The 22,007-nt window shown below is 41.0% G+C and overlaps 1 protein-coding gene across 3 annotated transcripts; it reads right to left on the bottom strand.

Moving 5' to 3' along the window:
- Positions 1 to 1,967: 1,967 nt before the first annotated feature.
- On the bottom strand, positions 1,968 to 19,042 carry LOC115146112 (COMM domain-containing protein 8-like). 3 transcript variants are annotated; one of them, XM_029687920.2, is made up of 5 exons: positions 18,943 to 19,042; positions 14,266 to 14,436; positions 5,984 to 6,136; positions 5,517 to 5,672; positions 1,968 to 2,649 (listed from the first exon to the last, which is right to left on the bottom strand). In XM_029687920.2, the coding sequence occupies exons 1-5, from the start codon at positions 18,985 to 18,987 to the stop codon at positions 2,629 to 2,631; spliced, it is 546 nt and encodes a 181-aa protein (XP_029543780.1). In that variant the 5' UTR covers positions 18,988 to 19,042; the 3' UTR covers positions 1,968 to 2,628. The 3 variants fall into 3 exon arrangements, with proteins under 3 accessions (XP_029543780.1, XP_029543781.1, XP_029543782.1); XM_029687921.2 differs by having other exon boundaries at positions 14,281 to 14,436; XM_029687922.2 differs by having other exon boundaries at positions 18,985 to 19,027.
- Positions 19,043 to 22,007: the final 2,965 nt, after the last annotated feature.

Here is a 22,007-nt window from a genome sequence, read left to right as displayed (position 1 = left end):
CAGCCTCATGAGGACAATGACGAGCAGGATAAGCTGAGACATGATCAAATCATAAGCAACATTTGGCAGGGCGTTAGGACACTTGCATCGTCTCTTAAACAAGCTTTAGGGCATTATGCTTCTGGTTGTGTGTGTGTGTCTGTGTGTATTACAGAATGAGGCAGGAGTTCCCCTAAAGGCACCAAAAAGTCCAACTTTGGGGACTTTCTATAAAAAAATATTGATAATTTGAAGAGACGTGCACCGACAGAAAGATGCATCAGTCTCTCCCGAGAAAGCATCAGAGTGAGTGAAACAGCGCCCCTCTGTCTCAGTATGTGTAGCCAATGTATCTGATGCTGTCTGGCCAAAAGGAGTATGCCATGTCTTTTTGGTCAGGCAGCATCAGATACATTCAGCCACTTGCAAATTGAAGGATAATTATTAAAAATACAGAAATGATTTAATAAGTTTGTTTTATTGTTAACATTTTGGGGGAAGCATGGCTTCCATGAATACACACCACTGTGTAGGCCTAATGACAAGCGCCGAATGTAGTGTTTGTAACAGATGTCTCTTTCCATTCATCAAATGGCGGGTGCATAGGGCACTGTTTGGATGCTGGAATTAGTGGACGAACGTGCGCAGGTAGCCTACTTTTTAAGGGATTTCTTGACAATCAGATGAAAATGTCATGCCACATTAAAATGTAACACATTTTTACAGTTAAATGACATCTTTACTATTAGGCCCATAACATGCTGACCACACCGCCCGCCTTGTGTGCGTGAGCGTTGCAAAATAAAATGTACACGTTATTCAATCATTTCATCCAAACTGTTGGCGAATGTCTGCGCTGCAAGTCCTGCCTCTCCCATCTCCTCATTCGTTTTTAAGAGCATATACCCACATGGGTGACCTTGCAGTTGGATTCCAACCACCATATAAAATACACAGAAGACTGAACGAGGAGAGATTACTAGAAACTAACTAGGTTTCCCCTTTTATCTGTGGATTAATTGTTGGAGTATAGAACACACAATTTTGTGACTCAATTTGTCCAAATTCTACAAAGATCCAGCAACAAAAATAACCTTTCAGCTACAATAACAACCCAATGTTTATATCCCAGGACAAATTACCTTGCAACAGCAAGCTAGCTAGTTAAATTCCCATAAATATTTCATATGTGTTTTGACCTGTCCCCAAATAAATGTTTGATATTTCAACCTGCGTGTCCTGATCTGTCTGGTGGTGATAGACAAACTCAACATGCAGGCGCGGAGCCGGTTTGGTCATTATGTAAAACATTTTCGTGCACCCAATAGAATGCCACGGTATCATTTGCACTCTGTGTGTATTTGTTCACGCAAGATGCACCTCTGTAGTCTCACTGCCTCTAAATATCTAGCCAATCTTGCAAGGCCAGGTTACTTCTATTAAAAAAGACTACAGTAACTGCAAATCCTGTATATGGCAAACTAGAACACGCACTGGATTCTCATGCAACGTGGTCTTTTTTATATCTCATCAAAACATTAATGCATTATAGCGTTGCCATATTGTGGTCCAGATGTGATGAATTTAGGAAAACAGGGAAAGTTAGGTCCTCAATGACTCACCCCCACTGCTGTTTTCATGCATAACATCATAGGCATGCTGACTAGTACACAGGCATACACAAAGGAAGATTTTGCACAGTGTGATCTGTATTAAATATTCAATAGACAGATGAAAAGGGCCTTTTCAACCTTCATGGAAGGGGTATTATTTGGTCTGATATATAACGTTAGTGCAACCCTCATGGAAGGGGTATTATTTGGTCTGATATATAACATTGCCTCTGGAGATGGATGACCTTGCCAATATTTTAACCTAGCCAATCAACAGAGATCAGGAAGGACAAGAGACAAAGAGATGAAGACATTTCAGAGTCTGGAGACAGCCTAGAGCTCTAAAATGCATTCCATTGAAGAAAAGGTCAAATAAAGGTTAAACATTCATTTTTTTTATACAGTAATGGAGTGGATTACAACAACAAAAAACAGCAAAACAACAAGTACAAAAAAAGACTGCTGCAGTCATGGGAATATATCTCAGGCTGCAGTACAATTCTCTAACCTTCTCCCCAAAATGTGCACTCATTCACTCCCCCTCATGGATTTAAAAGAAATGGAAGAAAAGGAATATGGTGCAACACCCACTATCCCATGCTTATACAAATTCAATGCTTTTTAATTCATTCACACAGACAGCATCGTTGCGTTTTGGTACACCAGAAGTACATTAATTTCCAATGGAACACTGCATGTACCTTGCAGCATTGCGTTGCAGAGGCAGTCGCAGTGCGTTCTGTGTGGTGCATGCATTGGATTTATCAAACGTATGCATCAAATTATATGTGTAGAAGGATTGACAGAAATGGTAGCAGAAGGTGATTGTTGAACTTTTGTTGCACACATATCCAGATGTTGCTGTGTTTCATTTTGTGCAATGACGCTGTAGGTGTGATCGAGGCGTAAGGAATCAGTGCCTAGTGGGTTGAAGGCTAAGAGTTGTTCCCCTGCATCATAGCTCAGTGTCCCTCTATGATGTCCCTTTAATAAGAGCCATAAATAAAAGGGCACAGTGAAATGTCCATCGACGCCATCACTTCAGCTGTAGTACCACCTGTAAGGTCACAAACACACACTGTCAGGATACACACACAGAGGTAAAGTGTGCACATAGAGATGGATAGAGAGCTCTTGTGCCACAAATCCTGCATTAGCATAGACAGCACCAGAGGGCTTCCACCATTTTAAAGTCGTCAATTTGGTGGGATTTACTATGGGTTAAGAAAGGATTAGAGCCCGAATTATATGATTTTTGGGGTCCGATTCTGATTTTTTGAGGGGCAAAACTTGCCGATATACTGTTTAACAGCAGGGAACTGAAGAAGTGTAATTTTCCCCACACTGTTTTCAAATTGCCACCCAGAAGAGCAATTGTCCAATAACTATGCTTCAAATGTTGATATCACACATTTTAACAATAATGACACATCATGAGAATGGCAGCAAGTGTTCAGATAAGCATGAGATTCCCTTTTTTCATCCTATTTATTGAATAGAGGCTATCAGTGGAGTTATCAGCCAATACCGATATAGCTTTAAAAGGCTAATATTGGTGAACCGATATATCGGTCGGGCTCTAGAAAGAACCCAGATCAGCAGGAGGGGGGGGTCAGCCAATGAATTACATTCCTAGGCAAACAATCCATAACTGCAGGTTGCAGTATATCACCAACATTGGCTTTATACCTGTTCAGACTATACACACTCCAGCACGGTAGCTGTTATGACCATTTTTTTGTTTATTTACAAACTGCCAATAAACTCAAAAGTAGAATAATAAGTTGACTACTTTAAACTGGAGATAGGCAGTACCTTTGAGGCCTATGCTGTCAAAGAAAAGATCAATGTATATATAGGAGAAGGGCTCTCTAGGGCCATGTCTAGACTTGACAGTTCACACAGCTTTAGTATTCTGATCATAGAGTTCTGTTTATGGAATTCCAAATGAGTCATGCATCTATACTTACACTATTGTTCAAAGGTTTGGGGTCACTTAGAAATGTCCTTGTTTTTGAAAGAAAAGCAACTTTTTTTGTCCATTAAAATAACATCAAATTGATCAGAAATAGTGTAGATATTGTTAATGTTGTAAATGACTATTGTAGCTGGAAATGGCATATTTTTTACAGAATATTTACATAGGCGTACAGAGGCCCATTATCAGCAACCATCACTCCTGTGTTCCAATGGCACGTTGTGTTAGCTAATCCAAGTTTATAATTTTAAAAGGCTAATCGATCATTAGAAAACCCTTTTGCAATTATGTTAGCACAGCTGAAACCTGTTGTGCTGATTAAAGAAGCAATAAAACTGGCCTTCTTTAGACTAGTTGAGTATCTGGAGCATTCTGGCTGAAAATGGCCAGAAACAAAGAACTTTCTTCTGAAACTATCAGTCTATTCCATGCGAGAAATTGCCAAGGAACTGAAGATCTCGTACAATGCTGTGTACCACTCCCTTCAAATAACAGCGCAAACTGGCTCTAACCACAACTGAGCAAGAGGACAAGTACATTAGAGTGTCTAGTTTGAGAAACAGACACGTCATAAGTCCTCAACTGGCAGCATCATTAAATAGTACCCGCAAAACACCAGTCTCAATGTCAACAGTGAAGAGGCGACTCCTTGGCAATATCTCGTATGGAATAGCCTTCATTTCTCAGAACAAGAATAGACTTGAGTTTCAGAAGAAGGTCCTTTGTTTCTGGACATTTTGAGCCTGTAATCGAACCCACAAATGCTGATGCTCCAGATACTCAACTAGTCTTAAGGAGGCCAGTTGTATTGCTTCTTTAAATCAGCACAATAGGTTTCAGCTGTGCTAACATAACTGAAAAAGGCTTTTCTAATGATCAATTAGCCTTTTAAAATGATAAACTTGGATTAGCTAACACAACGTGCCATTGGAACACAGGAGTGATGGTTGCTGATAATGGGCCTATGTAGTTATTCCGCAAAAAAAAATCTGTTGTTTCCAGCTACAGTAGTCATTTACAATATTAACAATGTCTACACTAATTCTGATCAATTTGTTGTTATTTTAATGTTCAATAAATGTTGTTTTTCTTTCAAAAACAAGGACATTAGGTTACCCCAAAATTTTGAATGATAGTGTACATTTAAATGTGTCTATCGTGTCCACAGTGTGTCTAGATTCCCTATTCCTGTGCTATATTCAAATGCCAGTATGCCTTTTACAAACGGTGGAATAGGCTAAATATGATAACACAACAACTGATGGCTGTAGCTAACTATTGTAGCTAACTAGCCAGCTAACATCTGTAGCTAGCAATCAACACTAAACGGATTGCAACGGGTTAGCATGACTCGCTAAACAATTTTACATTTGCTTCTAAATATTTGCTAGCTGACTAGCATTTGAGGCCAGCAAACATGTTCCTCACACGCTAGGACCTTTTGTCCTCTAACGTTTTAATGAAAAGGTAACTCTCGGTCCCAAAACACAAGTTTTCTGGAGACTTGTGGGAGGAGTGTACAGTCAGACTATGAACTGCAGTTGGGATACGAATATGTTTCTGTATAAAAGCACTCCTGTAATATACATACAAATGTCTTCTACGACAGGGAATATGGAGAGACTGGGGGGAAAAACATTAAGTGAATGAAGGCACAATGGCTGGCAGAAATCACAGGCTCTTGCGCCTCTGACATCAGTAGGTGTAATGATATTAGACTTTTGGTGGAACTGCCATGAAAACTGTTCTCAACCCATCCAAATCATACCCTCCACTGATGCTGGTCAAACTCAAACACACACACACATGCTTTGCATAACTATGCACCACTGAAACATTGGACAAACACACTGACACAAACGCATTCGATCGGCAATGACGCACACAAGTCAATACCCTAATAATTTGTGTATAAGTGCATGCACGTGTCCCCCCGAAGATTGTACCTTATTGGCAGCCTCCAATGAGCTGATGAGTGTTTGTAATTCCTCTCTGTTCATCTCGACAGACAGAGGCTTCAGGGCACCATTCTCCTTCACATCCAAACAGAGGTTGAGTAGAGGGGTATGGAGAAATGAGATCTTATCGCTGGACAATGCCAGCTGAACAGAGAAACAGAGAGCGAGAGAAAGGCTTAGGATTCAAATGTATAAAAATCATTGTGGTAGCAGTAGTAGATAGGTAGTGAACCATACAACTCAGTATTTCACCCCAAATCAATGACTGATAAAGCATAATTTCTCACGGAATTTCTGCATACCAAGTAAAAACACTTTTTTCATTTGACCTGTATTTAACCAAGATATTCCTTTGAGATAAAAAATATATATATATTTTTCAAGGGAGTCCTGACCAATCAGTTTCCCAATCAAACTGAGATTGTTGTCTCCTCACTATAGTGCAGGGAATTCACCTTTATCTGCCAGTCAAAATCCTGGAGGGTAGAGCTGGACACGTTATTGGTCCTCTCCACCAGCGCCTGACGGATCTCCTCTCGTCTGGCCCTCAGGACAGTCAGCACAGCCTCCCCATACCCACTGCCCACGTCTGCCAACGATGCCAGCACCTGCCCAAAGCAGAAGAGGTTGGCAGTTGCAGTAATCAATAAATCTCTCATACTGTATATTCCATTTTATTGGCAAACTACACAGTTCAAATTCAAAATAACTTGTGTGGGATGGTACAGGTAACTGCCAAAATAAAAGGAAACACTTCAGTAAATGAGGGATACAAAATATATAAATATATTGAAAGCAGGTGCTTCCACACAGGTGTAGAGCAATTAATATCCCATAATGCTTAGGGTCATATTTTAAAATACCAGTTGCCCATTATTTTCGGTACCATTGCTAGAATACATCTCAGTGAATTTGTAAAGGAGCATAGAGTGTTTAAAGAATGTGTGTAAGTCACCAGACCTCTACCCAATTGAACACTTACGGGAGATTCTGGAGCGGCGCATGAGACAGCAATTTCCACTACCCTCAACAAAACACCAAATTATAGAATTTCTCATTGAAGAATGGTGTCATATCCCTCCAATAGATTTCCAGACACTAGTCAAATATATGCCAAGGAGCATTGAAGCTGTTCTGGCGGCTTAATAGCCCAACGCCCTATTTAGACACTTTATGTTGGTGTTTCCTTTATTTTGGCAGTTACCTGCACATTGGCCTACATTAAACACACATGATACACAAACTGTCAACACTGGACATACAATATTTATTAATACATGACTTTTGTAAATATGTTCCGCAGCTCGTTGTTCCCATCTTGTGCCACAGCTCCTGGTGATTGTGCAATGAATATCAAATGGCTGGTCTTGTTTCAGTCTGCCTGTAATTCTATTTACACATAAAACATTTAGTTTCGCAACTGAAACAGATGAGTCTATGTCCCTGTAATATTTCATTAGTATTGTCAATAACTCGCTACTGAAATAACTTTGCTACTAAATTAACTCATATAGTGCCTAGAGAAAGTCTACACAACCTTTACACAGTTGTCACAGTTTGGTCCCTTAAATTAAAATCTAAAAAAATAGATTAAATTGGGATTTTACCCCACTGATTGACAGCCTACTTCACACTTTCAAAGTGAAAGAAACATTTATTTAAAAAAAATGAAAATGTATTTATTTAGTAGGTCTTCACACCCCTGACATGAGTTAATACTTGATGGAAGTACTTTTGGCAGAAATTACAGCTGAAAATGATTTTGAATAAGGTCCCGCCAACTTTGCACAGCCCTTAGGGCAACATCTATCCATTCTTATTGTCAAAATTGATCAAGCTCATTCAATTTGGTTGTAGATCATTGATGGACAGCAATATTCCAGTATTGTCACTGATTTTCGCACAGATTTAAGTCAGGGCTGAGACTAGACGACTCAGAATCACTGAACACCTCACGGAAGGCCACTTTGGCTTTATCATTTGTTGCCCTCAAACATAAATCTATATCCTAGTGTGAGGTCTTCAGAATACTACGTTTTTCATATTTATTTTGGTCCTGACAAAACTCCCCAATCCCTGCCGGTGACAATAATAACATAACATGATGATGCTGCCACAATTCTTGAAAATATGGAAGGTTCACTCGGTGATGTGTCGTGTTGGATTTGCCCTAAACCGAAAGTTTTTGCAAAAAAGTTCATTTATTTGTTATGTTCTCTTAAAGTATTACTTAAATGACCATTTTGCAAACAGGAAGGATGATTTGGAATGGATTTTATTAGCACATGCTTTCTTCTTTCCACTGTCATACAGGTCAGTAATGGAAAATGAACGCAATGTTGCTAATCCATCCACAGTTCTCACAGCTCAGCAAAGGAACTCAGTGTCTGTTTTAAAATCACCTTTGGCCTTATAGTGACATCTCTGAGCAGTTCTCATTCTCTCCCATAACTATGTTAGGAAGGACTGACAGATCCTCTCAGCACCCAGTTGATATGTAACACCATCAACAGCTTAATTGCCATACTTGTCCATATTCAAAGGGTTATTATGGCATTTTGGAATTGTTTCATCACCTTCACCTGATCTGTAACTATATACACATTTTGGCTTGGAGGTTAAATCTGTTTGAATATTACTCAGAAAGAGGAACTTATTCAAAAATGATCCCATCTATTTTTCCCACTATTACTTTTGCACAAACGAAACTACACTGGACAAAAATATAAATGCAACACATAAAGTGTTGGTCCATCCACCTGACAGGTGTGGCTAATCAAAAAGCTGATTAAACCGCATAATCATTACACAGGTGCACCTTGTGCTGGAAACAATAAAAGGCCACTCTAAAATGTGAAGTTGTCACAAAACTTGAGACATCTGTGGCTTTCAGGGAGCGTGCAATTGACATGCTGACAGCAGGAATATCCACCAGAGCTGTTGTCAGATAATTGAATGTTAATTTCGCTACCATATGCTTTCTCCAATGTTATTTTAGAGAATTTGGTAGTACATCCAACCGGCCTTACAACCGCAGACCATGTGTAACCACGCCAGCCCAGGACCTCCATATCCGGCTTCTTCACCTGAAGGATCGTCTGAGACCAGCTTCCCGGACAGCTGATGAAACTGTGGGTTTGCATAACTGAAGAATTACTGCATAAACTGTCAGAAATCATCTCGGGGAAGCTCATCTGAGTGCTCGCCATCCTCACCCGGGTCTTGACCTGACAGCAGTTTGGCGGCGTAACCGACTTCAGTGGGCAAATGCTCACCTTCTCCAGCATGCCAGTGGCCACCGAAGTGTGCTCTTCATGGATGAATTCCGGTTTCGAATGTACCTGTATGGCGTTATGTGGGCGAGCGGTTTACTGATGTCAACGTTATGAACAGAGTGCCCCATGGTGGAGGTGGGATTATGGTATGGGCAGGCATAAGATACGTACAACAAACACAATTGCATTTTATTGATGGTCATTTGAATGCACAGAGATAATGTGAGGCCCATTGTCGTGCCTTTCATCCGCCGACATCACCACATGTTTCAGCATGATAAAGCACGGTCCCATGTCGCAAGGATGTGTACACAATTCCTGGATACTGAAAATTTCCCAGTTCTTCCATGGCCTGCACACTCACCAGACATGTCACCCATTAAGCATGTTTGGGATACTCTGGATGAACGTGTACAACAGTGTGTTCCAGTTCCCGCCAATATCCAGAAACTTCGCACAGCCATTGAAGAGGTGTGGGACACCATTTCACAGGCCACAATCAACAGCCTGATCAACTCTATGAGAAGGAGATGTGTCGCGCTGCATGAGGAAAATGGTGGTCACACCAGACACTGACTGATTCTGATTCACAGCCCTACTTTTTTTTTTAAAGGTATCTGTGACCAAAAAATGCATGTCTGTATTCCCAGTCATGTGAAATCCATAGATTAGGGCCTAATGAACACATTTCAATTGACTGATTTCCTTATATGAACTGTAACTAAGGTTGCAAAGGGTCGGAAAGTTTCTGGTAAATTTCCAGAATTTCCCCGGAAATTTTCCATGGGAAGTTTTGCTTAAATTCGTCAAAAAAGTTAGCTTATAACAGTGAACCTTTTTTGTGGGATACACATAAGGCAATTCTAGGTATTTTCACATATTTTGGTTAAACTATCCCCAATGCAATGGAATTGCAACCCTCTGCATGCACAGTGCATTCTTCCATCACATGTGCAGAGACATTTCACTGCAACTAATGTAGAAGGAAAAGCTGTGTACATTTGCAAATACTGTGCCAAATCATATGTGAAGAATACAACAAAGATACAGAATCACCTGGCCAAGTGCATAAAGTTCCCTCAGCGCTCACAACAGTCAACCTCTGACAAAAAGTCCCTCTACTTCTATTCGAGGTGAAATTATTAATCAGACACCTTATTGATAGCAACAGCTCATGTTGGAGCAACGTAGTCAGAGAAATGCTGATGCTTGAGCTGTGTATGCAACTGGTTCACCTCTGATGCTCACAGGCAATGTGTATTGGAAGAGATTTCTGATTGTTCTTCGCCCAGCATACACCCCTCCAACCAGTCATGCTTTATCTACTCATTTGCTGGATGCAGAGTTCAACAGAGTTCAAGTGAAGGTCAAGCAAATCATAGAGAAAGCAGACTGTATTGCAATCATCTCTGATGGGTGGTCAAATGTTCGTGGGCAAGGAATAATTAACTACATAATCTCCACCCCTCAACCAGTATTCTACAAGAGCACAGACACAAGGGACAACAGACACACCAGTCTCTACATTGCAAATGAGCTGAAGGCAATCATCAATGACCTTGGGCCACAGAAGGTATTTGCACTGGTGACAGACAATGCTGTGAACATGAAGGCTGCTTGGTCTAAAGTGGAGTCCTACCCTCACATCACACCCATTGGCTATGCTGCTCATGCATTGAATCTGCTCCTCAAGGACATCATAGCACTGAAAACAATGGATACACTCTACAAGAGATCTAAGGAAATGGTTAGGTGTGTGAAGGGTCATCAAGTTATAACAGCAATCTACCTCACCAAGCAAAGTAAGAAGAATAAGAGCACCACATTGAAGCTGCCCAGCAACACATGTTGGGGGGGGGGGGGTGTTGTCATCATGTTTGACAGTCTCCTGGAGGGGAAGGAGTCTCTCCAAGAAATGGCCAAATCAGTCTGCTGATATGGACAGCCCCATCAAGAGGATCCTCCTGGATTATGTATTTTGGGAGAGTGGTAAGCAGCCTGAAACTCCTGAAACCTATAACAGAAGCCATTTCACAGATTGAGGGAGACAATGCCATACTGTCTGATGTTCAGACTCTGCTTGAGAAGAAATCTGTACTGCCCTGCCCATTTCACTGTTGCTCCAAGCAGAGGAAACTGCAGTTCTGAAATACATCAAAAAGCACGAAGACTTCTGCCTGAAGTCCATTCACGCCGCAGCATACATGTTGGACCCCAAGTATGCTGGCAAGAGCATCCTGTCTGGTGCAGAGATCAACAAAGCATATGGTGGCATCACTATCGTGTCTTACCACCTTGGCCTGGATGAGGGCAAGGTTCTTGGCAGTCTGGCAAAGTACACTTCCAAGCAAGGGCTTTGGGATTGAGATGAAATATGGTATATTGTGCCAACATATATCATCAGCCACCTGGTGGAAGGGACTTCGTGGCTCTGAGGCTCTTTCCCCTGTTGCCTCCATCATCCTTGTTTGGGAACACACACACCAAAGCACGCAACAGGCTGACCAATACAAGGGTTGAAAAATTGGTGGCCATCCGGGCAAATTAGATTTTTTTTTTAGCCTGACAACGAGCCATCCTCAACAAGGTTGGAAAGTGACAGTGAAGATGAGGCCTCAGAGTCTGATGTTCAAGAGCTGGACATTGAGGAGGTCCAGGGAGAAGACATGCAAGCCTGAGAGGAAGACAACCAAAGCTTTAGTTTCTAGACTATCATTTTACAGATGTATGTTGAAAACGTTTTTGGGAGATGCGATGGATCATTCAATATTCCCTTTCTTTGGTTATTCAGCAAAATCATCCCATGTGAAGAGAAAACTCATTTAATTAAAGTTCGATTCGTAACTACACTGCTCAAAAAAATAAAGGGAACACTAAAATAACACATCATAGATCTGAATGAATGACATATTCTTATTAAATACTTTTTTCTTTACATAGTTGAATGTGCTGACAACAAAATCACACAAAAATGATCAATGGAAATCAAATTTATCAACCCATGGAGGTCTGGATTTGGAGTCACACTCAAAATTAAAGTGGAAAACCACACTACAGGCTGATCCAACTTTGATGTAATGTCCTTAAAACAAGTCAAAATGAGGCTCAGTAGTGTGTGTGGCCTCCACGTCCCTGTATGACCTCCCTACAATGCCTGGGCATGCTCCTGATGAGGTGGCGGATGGTCTCCTGAGGGATCTCCTCCCAGACCTGGACTAAAGCATCCGCCAACTGCTGGACAGTTTGTGGTGCAACGTGGCGTTGGTGGATGGAGCGAGACATGATGTCCCAGATGTGCTCAATTGGATTCAGGTCTGGGGAACAGGCGGGCCAGTCCATAGCATCAATGCCTTCCTCTTGCAGGAACTGCTGACACACTCCAGCCACATGAGGTCTAGCATTGTCTTGCATTCGGAGGAACCCAGGGCCAACATATGGTCTCACAAGGGGTCTGAGGATCTCATCTCGGTACCTAATGGCAGTCAGGCTACCTTTGGCGAGCACATGGAGGGCTGTACGGCCCCCCAAAGAAATGCCACCCCACACCATGACTGACCCACCGCCAAACCGGTCATGCTGGAGGATGTTGCAGGCAGCAGAACGTTCTCCACGGCGTCTCCAGACTCTGTCACGTCTGTCACATGTGCTCAGTGTGAACTTGCTTTCATCTGTGAAGAGCACAGGGCGCCAGTGGCGAATTTGCCAATCTTGGTGTTCTCTGGCAAATGCCAAACGTCCTGCACGGTGTTGGGCTGTAAGCACAACCCCCACCTGTGGACGTCGGGCCCTCATACCACCCTCATGGAGTCCGTTTCTCACCGTTTGAGCAAACACATGCACATTTGTGGCCTGCTGGAGGTCATTTTGCAGGGCTCTGGCAGTGCTCCTCCTGCTCCTCCTCCACATCTCCTGATGTACTGGCCTGTCTCCTGGTAGCGCCTCCATGTTCTGGACACTACGCTGACAGACACAGCAAACCTTCTTGCCACAGCTCGCATTGATGTGCCATCCTGGATGAGCTGCACTACCTGAGCCTTGTGTGGGTTGTAAGACTCAGTCTCATGCTACCACTAGAGTGAAAGCACCGCCAGCATTCAAAAGTGACCAAAGCATCAGCCAGGAAGCATAGGAACTGAGAAGTGGTCTGTGGTCACCACCTGCAGAACCACTCCTTTATTGGGGGTGTCTTGCTAAGTGCCTATAATTTCCACCTGTTGTCTATTCCATTTGCACAACAGCATGTGAAATGTATTGTCACTCAGTGTTGCTTCCTAAGTGGACAGTTTGATTTCACAGAAGTGTGATTGACTTGGAGTTATATTGTGTTGTTTAAGTGTTCCCTTTATTTTTTTGAGCAGTGTATATAGTTTTTAAAATTTCTATTGGAAGGATTTAATCATTTGTAATTGTGTCTACTTATGATAAGGTAAAATGTGTATGTTTCTGTATGGTAAATAGATCCAATACAAAAAAACATCTACATTCAAATGATATTAATATTAATTTGCATACATTCCCATTAATTCCCACAGAAAGTTTCCACCTATGAATATTCCCCAAAATGTGCAACCCTAACTGTAACTCAGTAAAATCGTTAACATTTTTCTATGTTATTTTGTTCAGTGTAATTGCGTGATTTTCATAAAAAGACTTGTTTTTTAAACTTATTTAGATGTGCCAAAGAGGTGTGTAGACCTTTGCAATCAAGATATCTTGTTTTTCTCTCCTTAAATATTAAAAATGTTTAGAAAAATGTAAAAATAATAATAAACTGGCACTGTATGTATCAATTGAAAATGTAGGCCTGGGTGTTAGCATTAAATGTTACTAAGCCGTGCCAAAGATGCATTCTAGGGGAACAAAGTAGTCTGATGCCTGGTTGAACTTTCAATGACCCCTCCTGTCAAGAGTCAGAAAACAGATTGCTGGGATATCCCAGCAGAGTCTGAAACCTGACGCCTGCCTTCCACCGGAGTGGCAAACACACTGAAACCTGAGACCAACACAGTGTATACACCTGACACCCCAAATCCACAGTCTACTCTGCAGGCATAACAAAACACAACATACCACACACTACAGCCCTCACAGAGGGGTGACCATTGTCCACTTTTGTTCTAGCCCAGCAATAAAACACATGGTTCAATCAAAATGTATACCCCCTGAGAATCCCTCGGGAATGGATTGAGAAACATTGACCAAACCAAATACTCTTCACACTCCTTACAAATCCAATACACTGCCGGTATACAAAATACATTGCAGCCGTCAAGAGGCGCTACACAAACCTAATACACACTAAAGAGCCCGACACAAAGAACCCTCACAAACCAGTGAGCCACTGCATTGCACATCTTAGAAACCCAACTCCCCTGACATCTAAGTCAAGGGCCAGTCATGCATGGAACATGACTCAAAGTCAAACATTCATGATAAAACTCAAAAGACTGCTCCAAACTCACTGACGATGGTCTCACCTCTTCGTCTGGGGTCTTCTTACCCACGGCGAGCCGGAACAGAGAGGAGAGGGAGTCGAGGAGCTCCATCCATTCTACAAGGGTCCACGTATTACCGTAGTCTGCCATCCGAGGGGGCTCCCGCCCACACACACCGTCTACCACCCAGTGTAATAGCTGGAGGAGAGAAAGTGTGTATCATCATCATCATCATCGTCGTGAAAAAATGTATTGCGGTCCTTTTGTAGCCTATGCTGGGATTTAATCCATCTACCCAAAACAAGTCAGTAAACAATGCCATGCCCATGTTTGTGTGGCGGTCATAGTGTTTTTGAGTAAGCACCTTATCTGTATGCTTTGTATTTACAATCAAGCATCATGCTCCCTCTGCTGTTCAATTGTTGGTTCAGCATGTGCTTATAACAATGAAACACTTTGCCAAATCGACCCCTCTTGCGTGCCAGCTAATGAAAAATGTATTTTATTAATGACATTTTCCTCCTACAATGGCCTGTTGCTATGTAGCTACACATTGTAAAGGTGATATGTGAATGGTTCCATACAGCCGTTATACCTTAGCTACTGTAAAGTGTAGCATGAAAGGTTTCAATTAACCTGTTATTGGTGATACTTTTTTCCTGAATTGAGAACTTACAAAATATCAAATAATTGTCTGTGCCTCATTGCATGTGGTTCTACAAAAATCAGAGAACACATTCAGAAAAATCCATGTTCTGTACCACACAAAGAGGTTCCTCGCCATGTTAGCTACCACACATCTAGTATTTACCTCCCTCAGATGATCACTCAAGCCATGAACTTTCTAATGACCAGTGGTGGAAAAAGTACACAATTGTCATACTTGAGTAAAAGTAAAGACACAAAAAAATGACAAGTCAAAGTGAAAGTCAACCAGTAAAATAATACTCTAGTAAAAGTCTAAAAGTATGTGGGTTTTAAATATACTTAAGTATCAAAAGTAAAAGAACAAATAATGTCATATTCCTTCTATTAAGCCAAACAAACAGCACAATTTTCTTGGGGCACACTCCAACACTCTTCTTTACAAAATAAGCATTTGTGTTAATTGAGTCTGCCAGATCAGAGGCAGTAGGGATTACCAGGGATGTTCTCTTAATGAGTGAGTGAATTGGACCATTTTCCTTTCATGCTAAGCATTCAAAATGTAACAAGTACTTTTGGGTGTGAGGAAAAAAGTATGGAGTAAATCGTATATATATATATATATATATATATATATATATATGATTTTCTTTAGGAATGTAGTAGAGTAAAAGTAAAAGTTGTAAAAAATACAAATAGTAAAGTAGGCCTACAGATCACCCCCCAAAACTACTTAAGTACTTTAAAGAATTGTTGCTTAAGTATTTTACACCACTGCTAATGACTGTCCATCTCATGTTGTTTTTCTAAATTAGATGTATTTTTGTGTGCTTTGAGGTTCTTTGAAAAGCACTAAGTAGAACACATTCTTATTATTACCCAGCATGTATGCTACGCAGCCACGTGTAGAAGTAGATGACAGCATGTCACACAGTGCGACCAAAACAAAGAGCTACACTAGTGAAGGCTCCTCAGCGGAGGAAGGGGAGGACTATCCTTAGTGAATGGCAAAAATAAAATAGTGAAACATTAAAAAAGCTATTCTTTTTAGATAACATTGCACTAAATACAGTGGGGCAAAAAAGTATTGTCAGCCACCAATTGTGAAAGTTCTCCCACTTATAGAAAGATGAGAGAGGCCTGTAATTTTCATCATAGGTACACTTCAACTATGACAGACAAAATGAGGGGGAAAAAATCCGGAAAATCACATTGTAGGATTTTTCATGAATTTATTTGCAAATTATGGTGGAAAATAAGTATTTGGTCACCTACAAACAAGCAAGATTTCTGGCTCTCACAGACCTATAACTTATTATTTAAGAGGCTCCTCTGTCCTCCACTCGTTACCTGTATTAATGGCACCTGTTTGAACTTGTTATCAGTATAAAAGACACCAGTCCACAACCTCAAACAGTCACACTCCAAACTCCACTATGGCCAAGACCAAAGAGCTGTTAAAGGACACCAGAAACAAAATTGTAGACCTGCACCAGGCTGGGAAGACTGAATCTGCAATAGGTAAGCAGCTTGGTTTGAAGAAATCAACTGTGGGAGCAATTATTAGGAAATGGAAGACATACAAGACCACTGATAATCTCCCTCGATCTGGGGCTCCACGCAAGATCTCACCCCGTGGGGTCAAAATGATCACAAGAACGGTGAGCAAAAATCCCAGAACCACACGGGGGGACCTAGTGAATGACCTGCAGAGAGCTGGGACCAAAGTAACAAAGCCTACCATCAGTAACACACTACGCCGCCAGGGACTCAAATCCTGCAGTGCCAGACGTGTCCTCCTGCTTAAGCCAGTACATGTCCAGGCCCATCTGAAGTTTGCTAGAGAGCATTTGGATGATCCAGAAGAAGATTGGGAGAATGTCATATGGTCAGATGAAACCAAAATAGAACTTTTTGGTAAAAACTCAACTCGTCGTGTTTGGAGGACAAAGAATGCTGAGTTGCATCCAAAGAACACCATACCTACTGTGAAGCATGGGGGTGGAAAAATCATGCTTTGGGGCTGTTGTTCTGCAAAGGGACCAGGACGACTGATCCGTGTAAAGGAAAGAATGAATGGGGCCATGTATCGTGAGATTTTGAGCGAAATTCTCCTTCCATCAGCAAGGGCATTGAAGATGAAACGTTGCTGGGTCTTTCAGCATGACAATGATCCCAAACACACCGACCGGGCAACGAAGTAGTGGCTTCGTAAGAAGCATTTCAAGGTCCTGGAGTGGCCTAGCAGGTCTCCAGATCTCAACCCCATAGACAATCTTTGGAGGGAGTTGAAAGTCCGTGTTGCCCAGCAACAGCTCCAAAACATCACTGCTCTAGAGATCTGCATGGAGGAATGGGCCAAAATACCAGCAACAGTGTGTGAAAATCTTGAAGTAAATAATTGATTAAAACACACTGTTTTGCAATGAAGGTCTACAGTAGCCTCAACAGCACTCTGTAGGGTAGCACTATGGTGTAGCCGGACGGAGGACAGCTAAATTCTGTCCTCCTCTGGGTACATTGACATCGATACAAAACTCTAGTAGGCTCGTGGTTCTCATCACCTTCCATAGACTTAAACAGTAATTATGACAACTTCCAGAGGATGTCCTCCAACCTATCAGTTCTTGCAGCATGAACTGAAAAGTTGTCCACCCAAGCAAAGGATCGAAGAATCAATGTAGTACTGAAAGCATAAGCTACAGCTAGCTAACATTGTAGTGCATAAAATGTGATAAGAGGTTGAATCAGCGAGAGAAAGACAATAGTTGAACAAATTCATTTCTTTAAAAAATGAAGAAGCAAGAGAGAGAGATATCTATATTTATTTATTTTTCTTCACTTGCTTAGCTATGGAATGTAGCAAGTTAGTTTACTCAAACAGAGAAAGATGCTATGTTAGGTAGCTGGCTATCCAACACTAGAACTTGGTTTTATTAATGTATTGCCCCTGGGGCCGGCCAGGGTAACTGCTAAACTGCTTGCTGACTATATCTGCTAGATGCAGGCCAGTGTGAGCAAGGCGGTATTGAATGTGTCAATATCTGTCACCTTAATTACTCAAATTTCTTTCGACCTGTGCACCTACGTTGTAAACGTTCATTCATAGGCTAGGTTGTAGCAACCTCACGATGGGTATAGGGAAAATTGTATTATCATGTAGTATGTAGCCTAAATCTAAAAAACGTTACATTGAACTGAGTGAATGTAATATGAATGACAGTCATCCAATATGCTGTAATAGAAATAAGGCAATACTCATTAAAAAATATATGAACGGCATCGACCTACACATATGCAAGTGGCACTTCTCACTCGATACAAAACATGTATTCAATACCTTAATGAACGTGTGTTTTTTGTAGAACCCGCTGCAACTGGACACTGTTGGCATGTATGATACTGTCTTCGTTATTGATATGGGAAAAGTGTATCCTAAAGAAGAGGTTAGTTTAAAAAGTTATTGCTACACTTTAGTGGCTAAAGTGTAACAGCTGTACTACGGAAGCATTCACATATCGCTCCTCTATTCGGTTCGCTGCAGCTAGCTACAACAAACTGTACAGTTTTATCTCAATCTCTTCATTCAAAGACTCAATCATGGACACTCTTACTGACAGTTGTGGTGGTTTTGTGTGATGTATTGTTGTCTCTACCTTGTTGACCGTTGTCTGTGCCCAATGTTTGTACCTTGTTTTGTGATGCTACCATGCTGTGTTGCTGCCTTGCTATATTGTCGCCTTTAGGTCTCTCTTTATGTAGTGTTGTGTCCTATATTTATATTGTATTTATAAAAATAAATAAAAATCCCAGGCCCCCGTCCCCGCAGGAGGCCTTTTGGTAGTCCGTCGTTGTTAAATAAGAATTTGTTCTTAACTGACTTGCCTAGTTACATAAAATAAAAATATCACCGTTGCTATGTAAAAAGTGAATGCATGCAAGGGTTCTCCTGATATTGCATTGACTAGCTCCAGGACTGTGCTGACAAAATACAGCACATCTATGAATCAAACATTCAAGGAAATTACAGTAAAGATAGCACTTTTCAATTATTCTTACTTTTTGACATTCTTCAGAAGGTAATTTGCCAAGTAAATGTACCATGTTTTGCTGTCAAGTTCCGCCTTCCGTGTTTAACGTCACGAATCAGCTGATAGTGGTCACGTATGGGGGCGTATTATACATTGGACTCTTGCAATGAGGTTTATACCGGTAAAGGTATTTTGGAGCAATCAGCCTATGGAAAACATTTTATTTAAAAAAGTGCGTTGAGCTCGTATTGAAACAGTCTCCTAAAAATACTTTTTTAGTGCGGCAAAATTCTATAATATTATTCCACGCGCCACAGTGCATTAAAACGTTCTGTAAAGCATCAGCTGACACAAATTTCACTTCCTTTGCATTATGTGTTTATAAAATCGGCTTCTTTCATGGAGGATTATTAAAGTGAAAACAGAAGTGCTATGGTGAAACTAGATGACATGTCCAGCAGTAATGCACAGGACAGCGTTGTTTGCACAACACTGGGATTTTGAATATAACCCTCTGGTCCAGGAACAATGTAATATTCCAAATAAAATGATTAACTAATGTAAATTAAAGTGATTCACACAGTAATGTCTATTTACAGTAACATCGTTTGGCAGGCCTGAAAAAAATGTAATGTAACTGAATGAAAGACCCATCTCTGGTGGGCAGTGGTGTTCCAGCTCTTTACACCCAGGAACAACACTAATTATCTTGTGACATCACATTGTCCTCAAAAGTAGTTTTTTGGGGGGCGTTTAAGCTAACCCTAACCATTTTCATAAGCCTAACCTAATTCTCCTAACCTGCTATGTTAATGCTCCTAACCTGCTGCATAAGTTCTCCTAACCTGCTACAAAAAGTTAAATCTGACATTAATTTGAGTAAAGCTGGATTCCTTCTAGCCATGACCTCTTAACCCCTACCCTTACCCTAACATTAACCATTTCACATTTATCAGTGGGGTAATCGTGCTCCTGCTCCCGAGTGGCGCAGCGATCTAAGGCACTGCATCTCAGTGCTTGAGAAGTCACTACAGACACCCTAGTTTGATTCCAGGCTGTATCACAACCGGCCGCGATTGGGAGTCCCATAGGGCGGCGCACAATTGGCCCAGCGTTGTCCGGGTTTGGCCGGGGTAAGCCGTTATTGTAAATAAGAATTTGTTTTTAACTTACTTGCCTGGTTAAATAAAGGTTCAATAAAAATAAAATAAATTCTGTGCCACCCTCCAATGTTTATAAACAAAGTAAAATGCAATCGTTACTGTAATTTCCTTGAATGTTTGATTCATAAATGACTGAATGATCTACAAATAATAATGGGTCATTATTTTATTTATGATGACAGGTGATTTGTAAATCAGTCAGTCAGCAGTCGCCTGCAATCATTTTGATCCTCTCGAACAAGACCAATGCCTAACCCCTACCCTTAAATCAAATCAAATCAAAGGGGCAGTAGTTGCTACATCGATTTGAATTATATGTAAATATTGATTATTGAATATAACTTATAAATGCCTCATGAGTCGTCTTACCCAATCAGAACCCAAAATATAATCTTGCTTTACTCCAATGTTTATAAACAAAGTAAATGTAAACAAACATGTTATTGCCTAAAACAGTGGTTCACAAACTTTTTATAGTGCTCTTTATTTAGCCATCTTACATATAAAACCTTATTTGTTCTTAATTTTTTTTACCACAGATTAATGAGAAGGGTGTGCTTGAAAGGATGCACTTAAAAAATAAAACACTGCCATGTTGGGTTGTATTGGAGAGTCTCAGTCTTAAATCATTTTCCACACACAGTCTGTGCCTGTATTTAGTTTTCATGCTAGTGAGGGCCGAGAATCCACTCTCACATAGGTACGTGGTTGCAAAGGGCATCAAGTGTTTTAACAACACGTTTTGCCAAGGCAGGATACTTTGAGAGCAGCCCAATCCAGAAATCAGGCAGTGACTTCTGATTAAATTCTATTTTCACAGAACCGCTTGTTGCAATTCTGATGAGGCTCTCTTGTTCAGATATCGGTAAGTGGACTGGAGGCAGGGCATTAAAGGGATAACGAATCCAGTTGTTTGTGTCATCCGTTTCGGGAAAGTACCTGCGTAATTGCGCACCCAACTCACTCAGATGCTTCACTGTAATCACATTTAACATTGTCCGTAAGCTTGAATTCATTTGCACACAAAAAATCATACAATGATGGAAAGACCTGTGTGTTGTCCTTGTTAATGCAGACAGAGAAGAGCTCCAACTTCTTAATCATTGCCTCAATTTTGTCCCGCACATTGAATATAGTTGCGGAGAGTCCCTGTAATCCTAGATTCATTCAGGCGAGAAAAACATCACCCATATAGGCCAGTCGTGTGAGAAACTCGTCATCATGCAAGCGGTCAGACATATGAAAATGAGTCAGTAAAGAAAACTTTAAGCTCGTATCTCTATTACACATTTTTTGTCAATACTTTGCCCATTGATAACCAGCACACTTCTCTATGCTGTAAAAGTGTTACATGGTCGGTGCCCATATCATTGCATAGTGCAGAAAATATATGAGAGTTCAGGGGCCTTGCTTTAACAAAGTTAACCATTTTCACTGTAGTGTCCAAAATGTCTTCCAAGCTGTCAGGCATTCACTTGGCAGCAAGAGCCTTTCGGTGGATGAGGCAGTGTACCCAAGTGGCGTTGGGAGCAACTACTTGCACGCGTTACCACTCCACTGTCTCTCTGTCATGGCTTTTGCACCATTAGTACAGATACCAACACATCTTGACCACCAAAGTCCATCCGTCTGTTGACTCATCCAGCTGTAACGCACATAATTCACTGGCTTGTATGCGAGGCAGTAATTGTTTCAAAACATCTTCTGCCATGTCACTGATGCATCGTGAAAGTGTTGTTTGATGAAGACATTGTCTGTATAGTTTTTTTATTTTTCAAATGGGTGTGTTTTGTTTCTAAATGTCTTCTCAAGAGTCAAGGTTTCATCGAGTTGTGAGATAGTACTTTTGCACATATAATACACTGTGGCTGAGGAAAGGCATTACTCCCAATATAAGGGAACCCCAAATCAATGTAGTTCTCATCATATT

This window comes from Oncorhynchus nerka, linkage group LG18, assembly GCF_034236695.1.
Source record: "Oncorhynchus nerka isolate Pitt River linkage group LG18, Oner_Uvic_2.0, whole genome shotgun sequence".
Taxonomy (NCBI): Eukaryota; Metazoa; Chordata; class Actinopteri; order Salmoniformes; family Salmonidae; genus Oncorhynchus; species Oncorhynchus nerka.
Note: the sequence above shows the minus strand (reverse complement) of the source record. Positions and strands in the feature narration are given on the sequence as shown.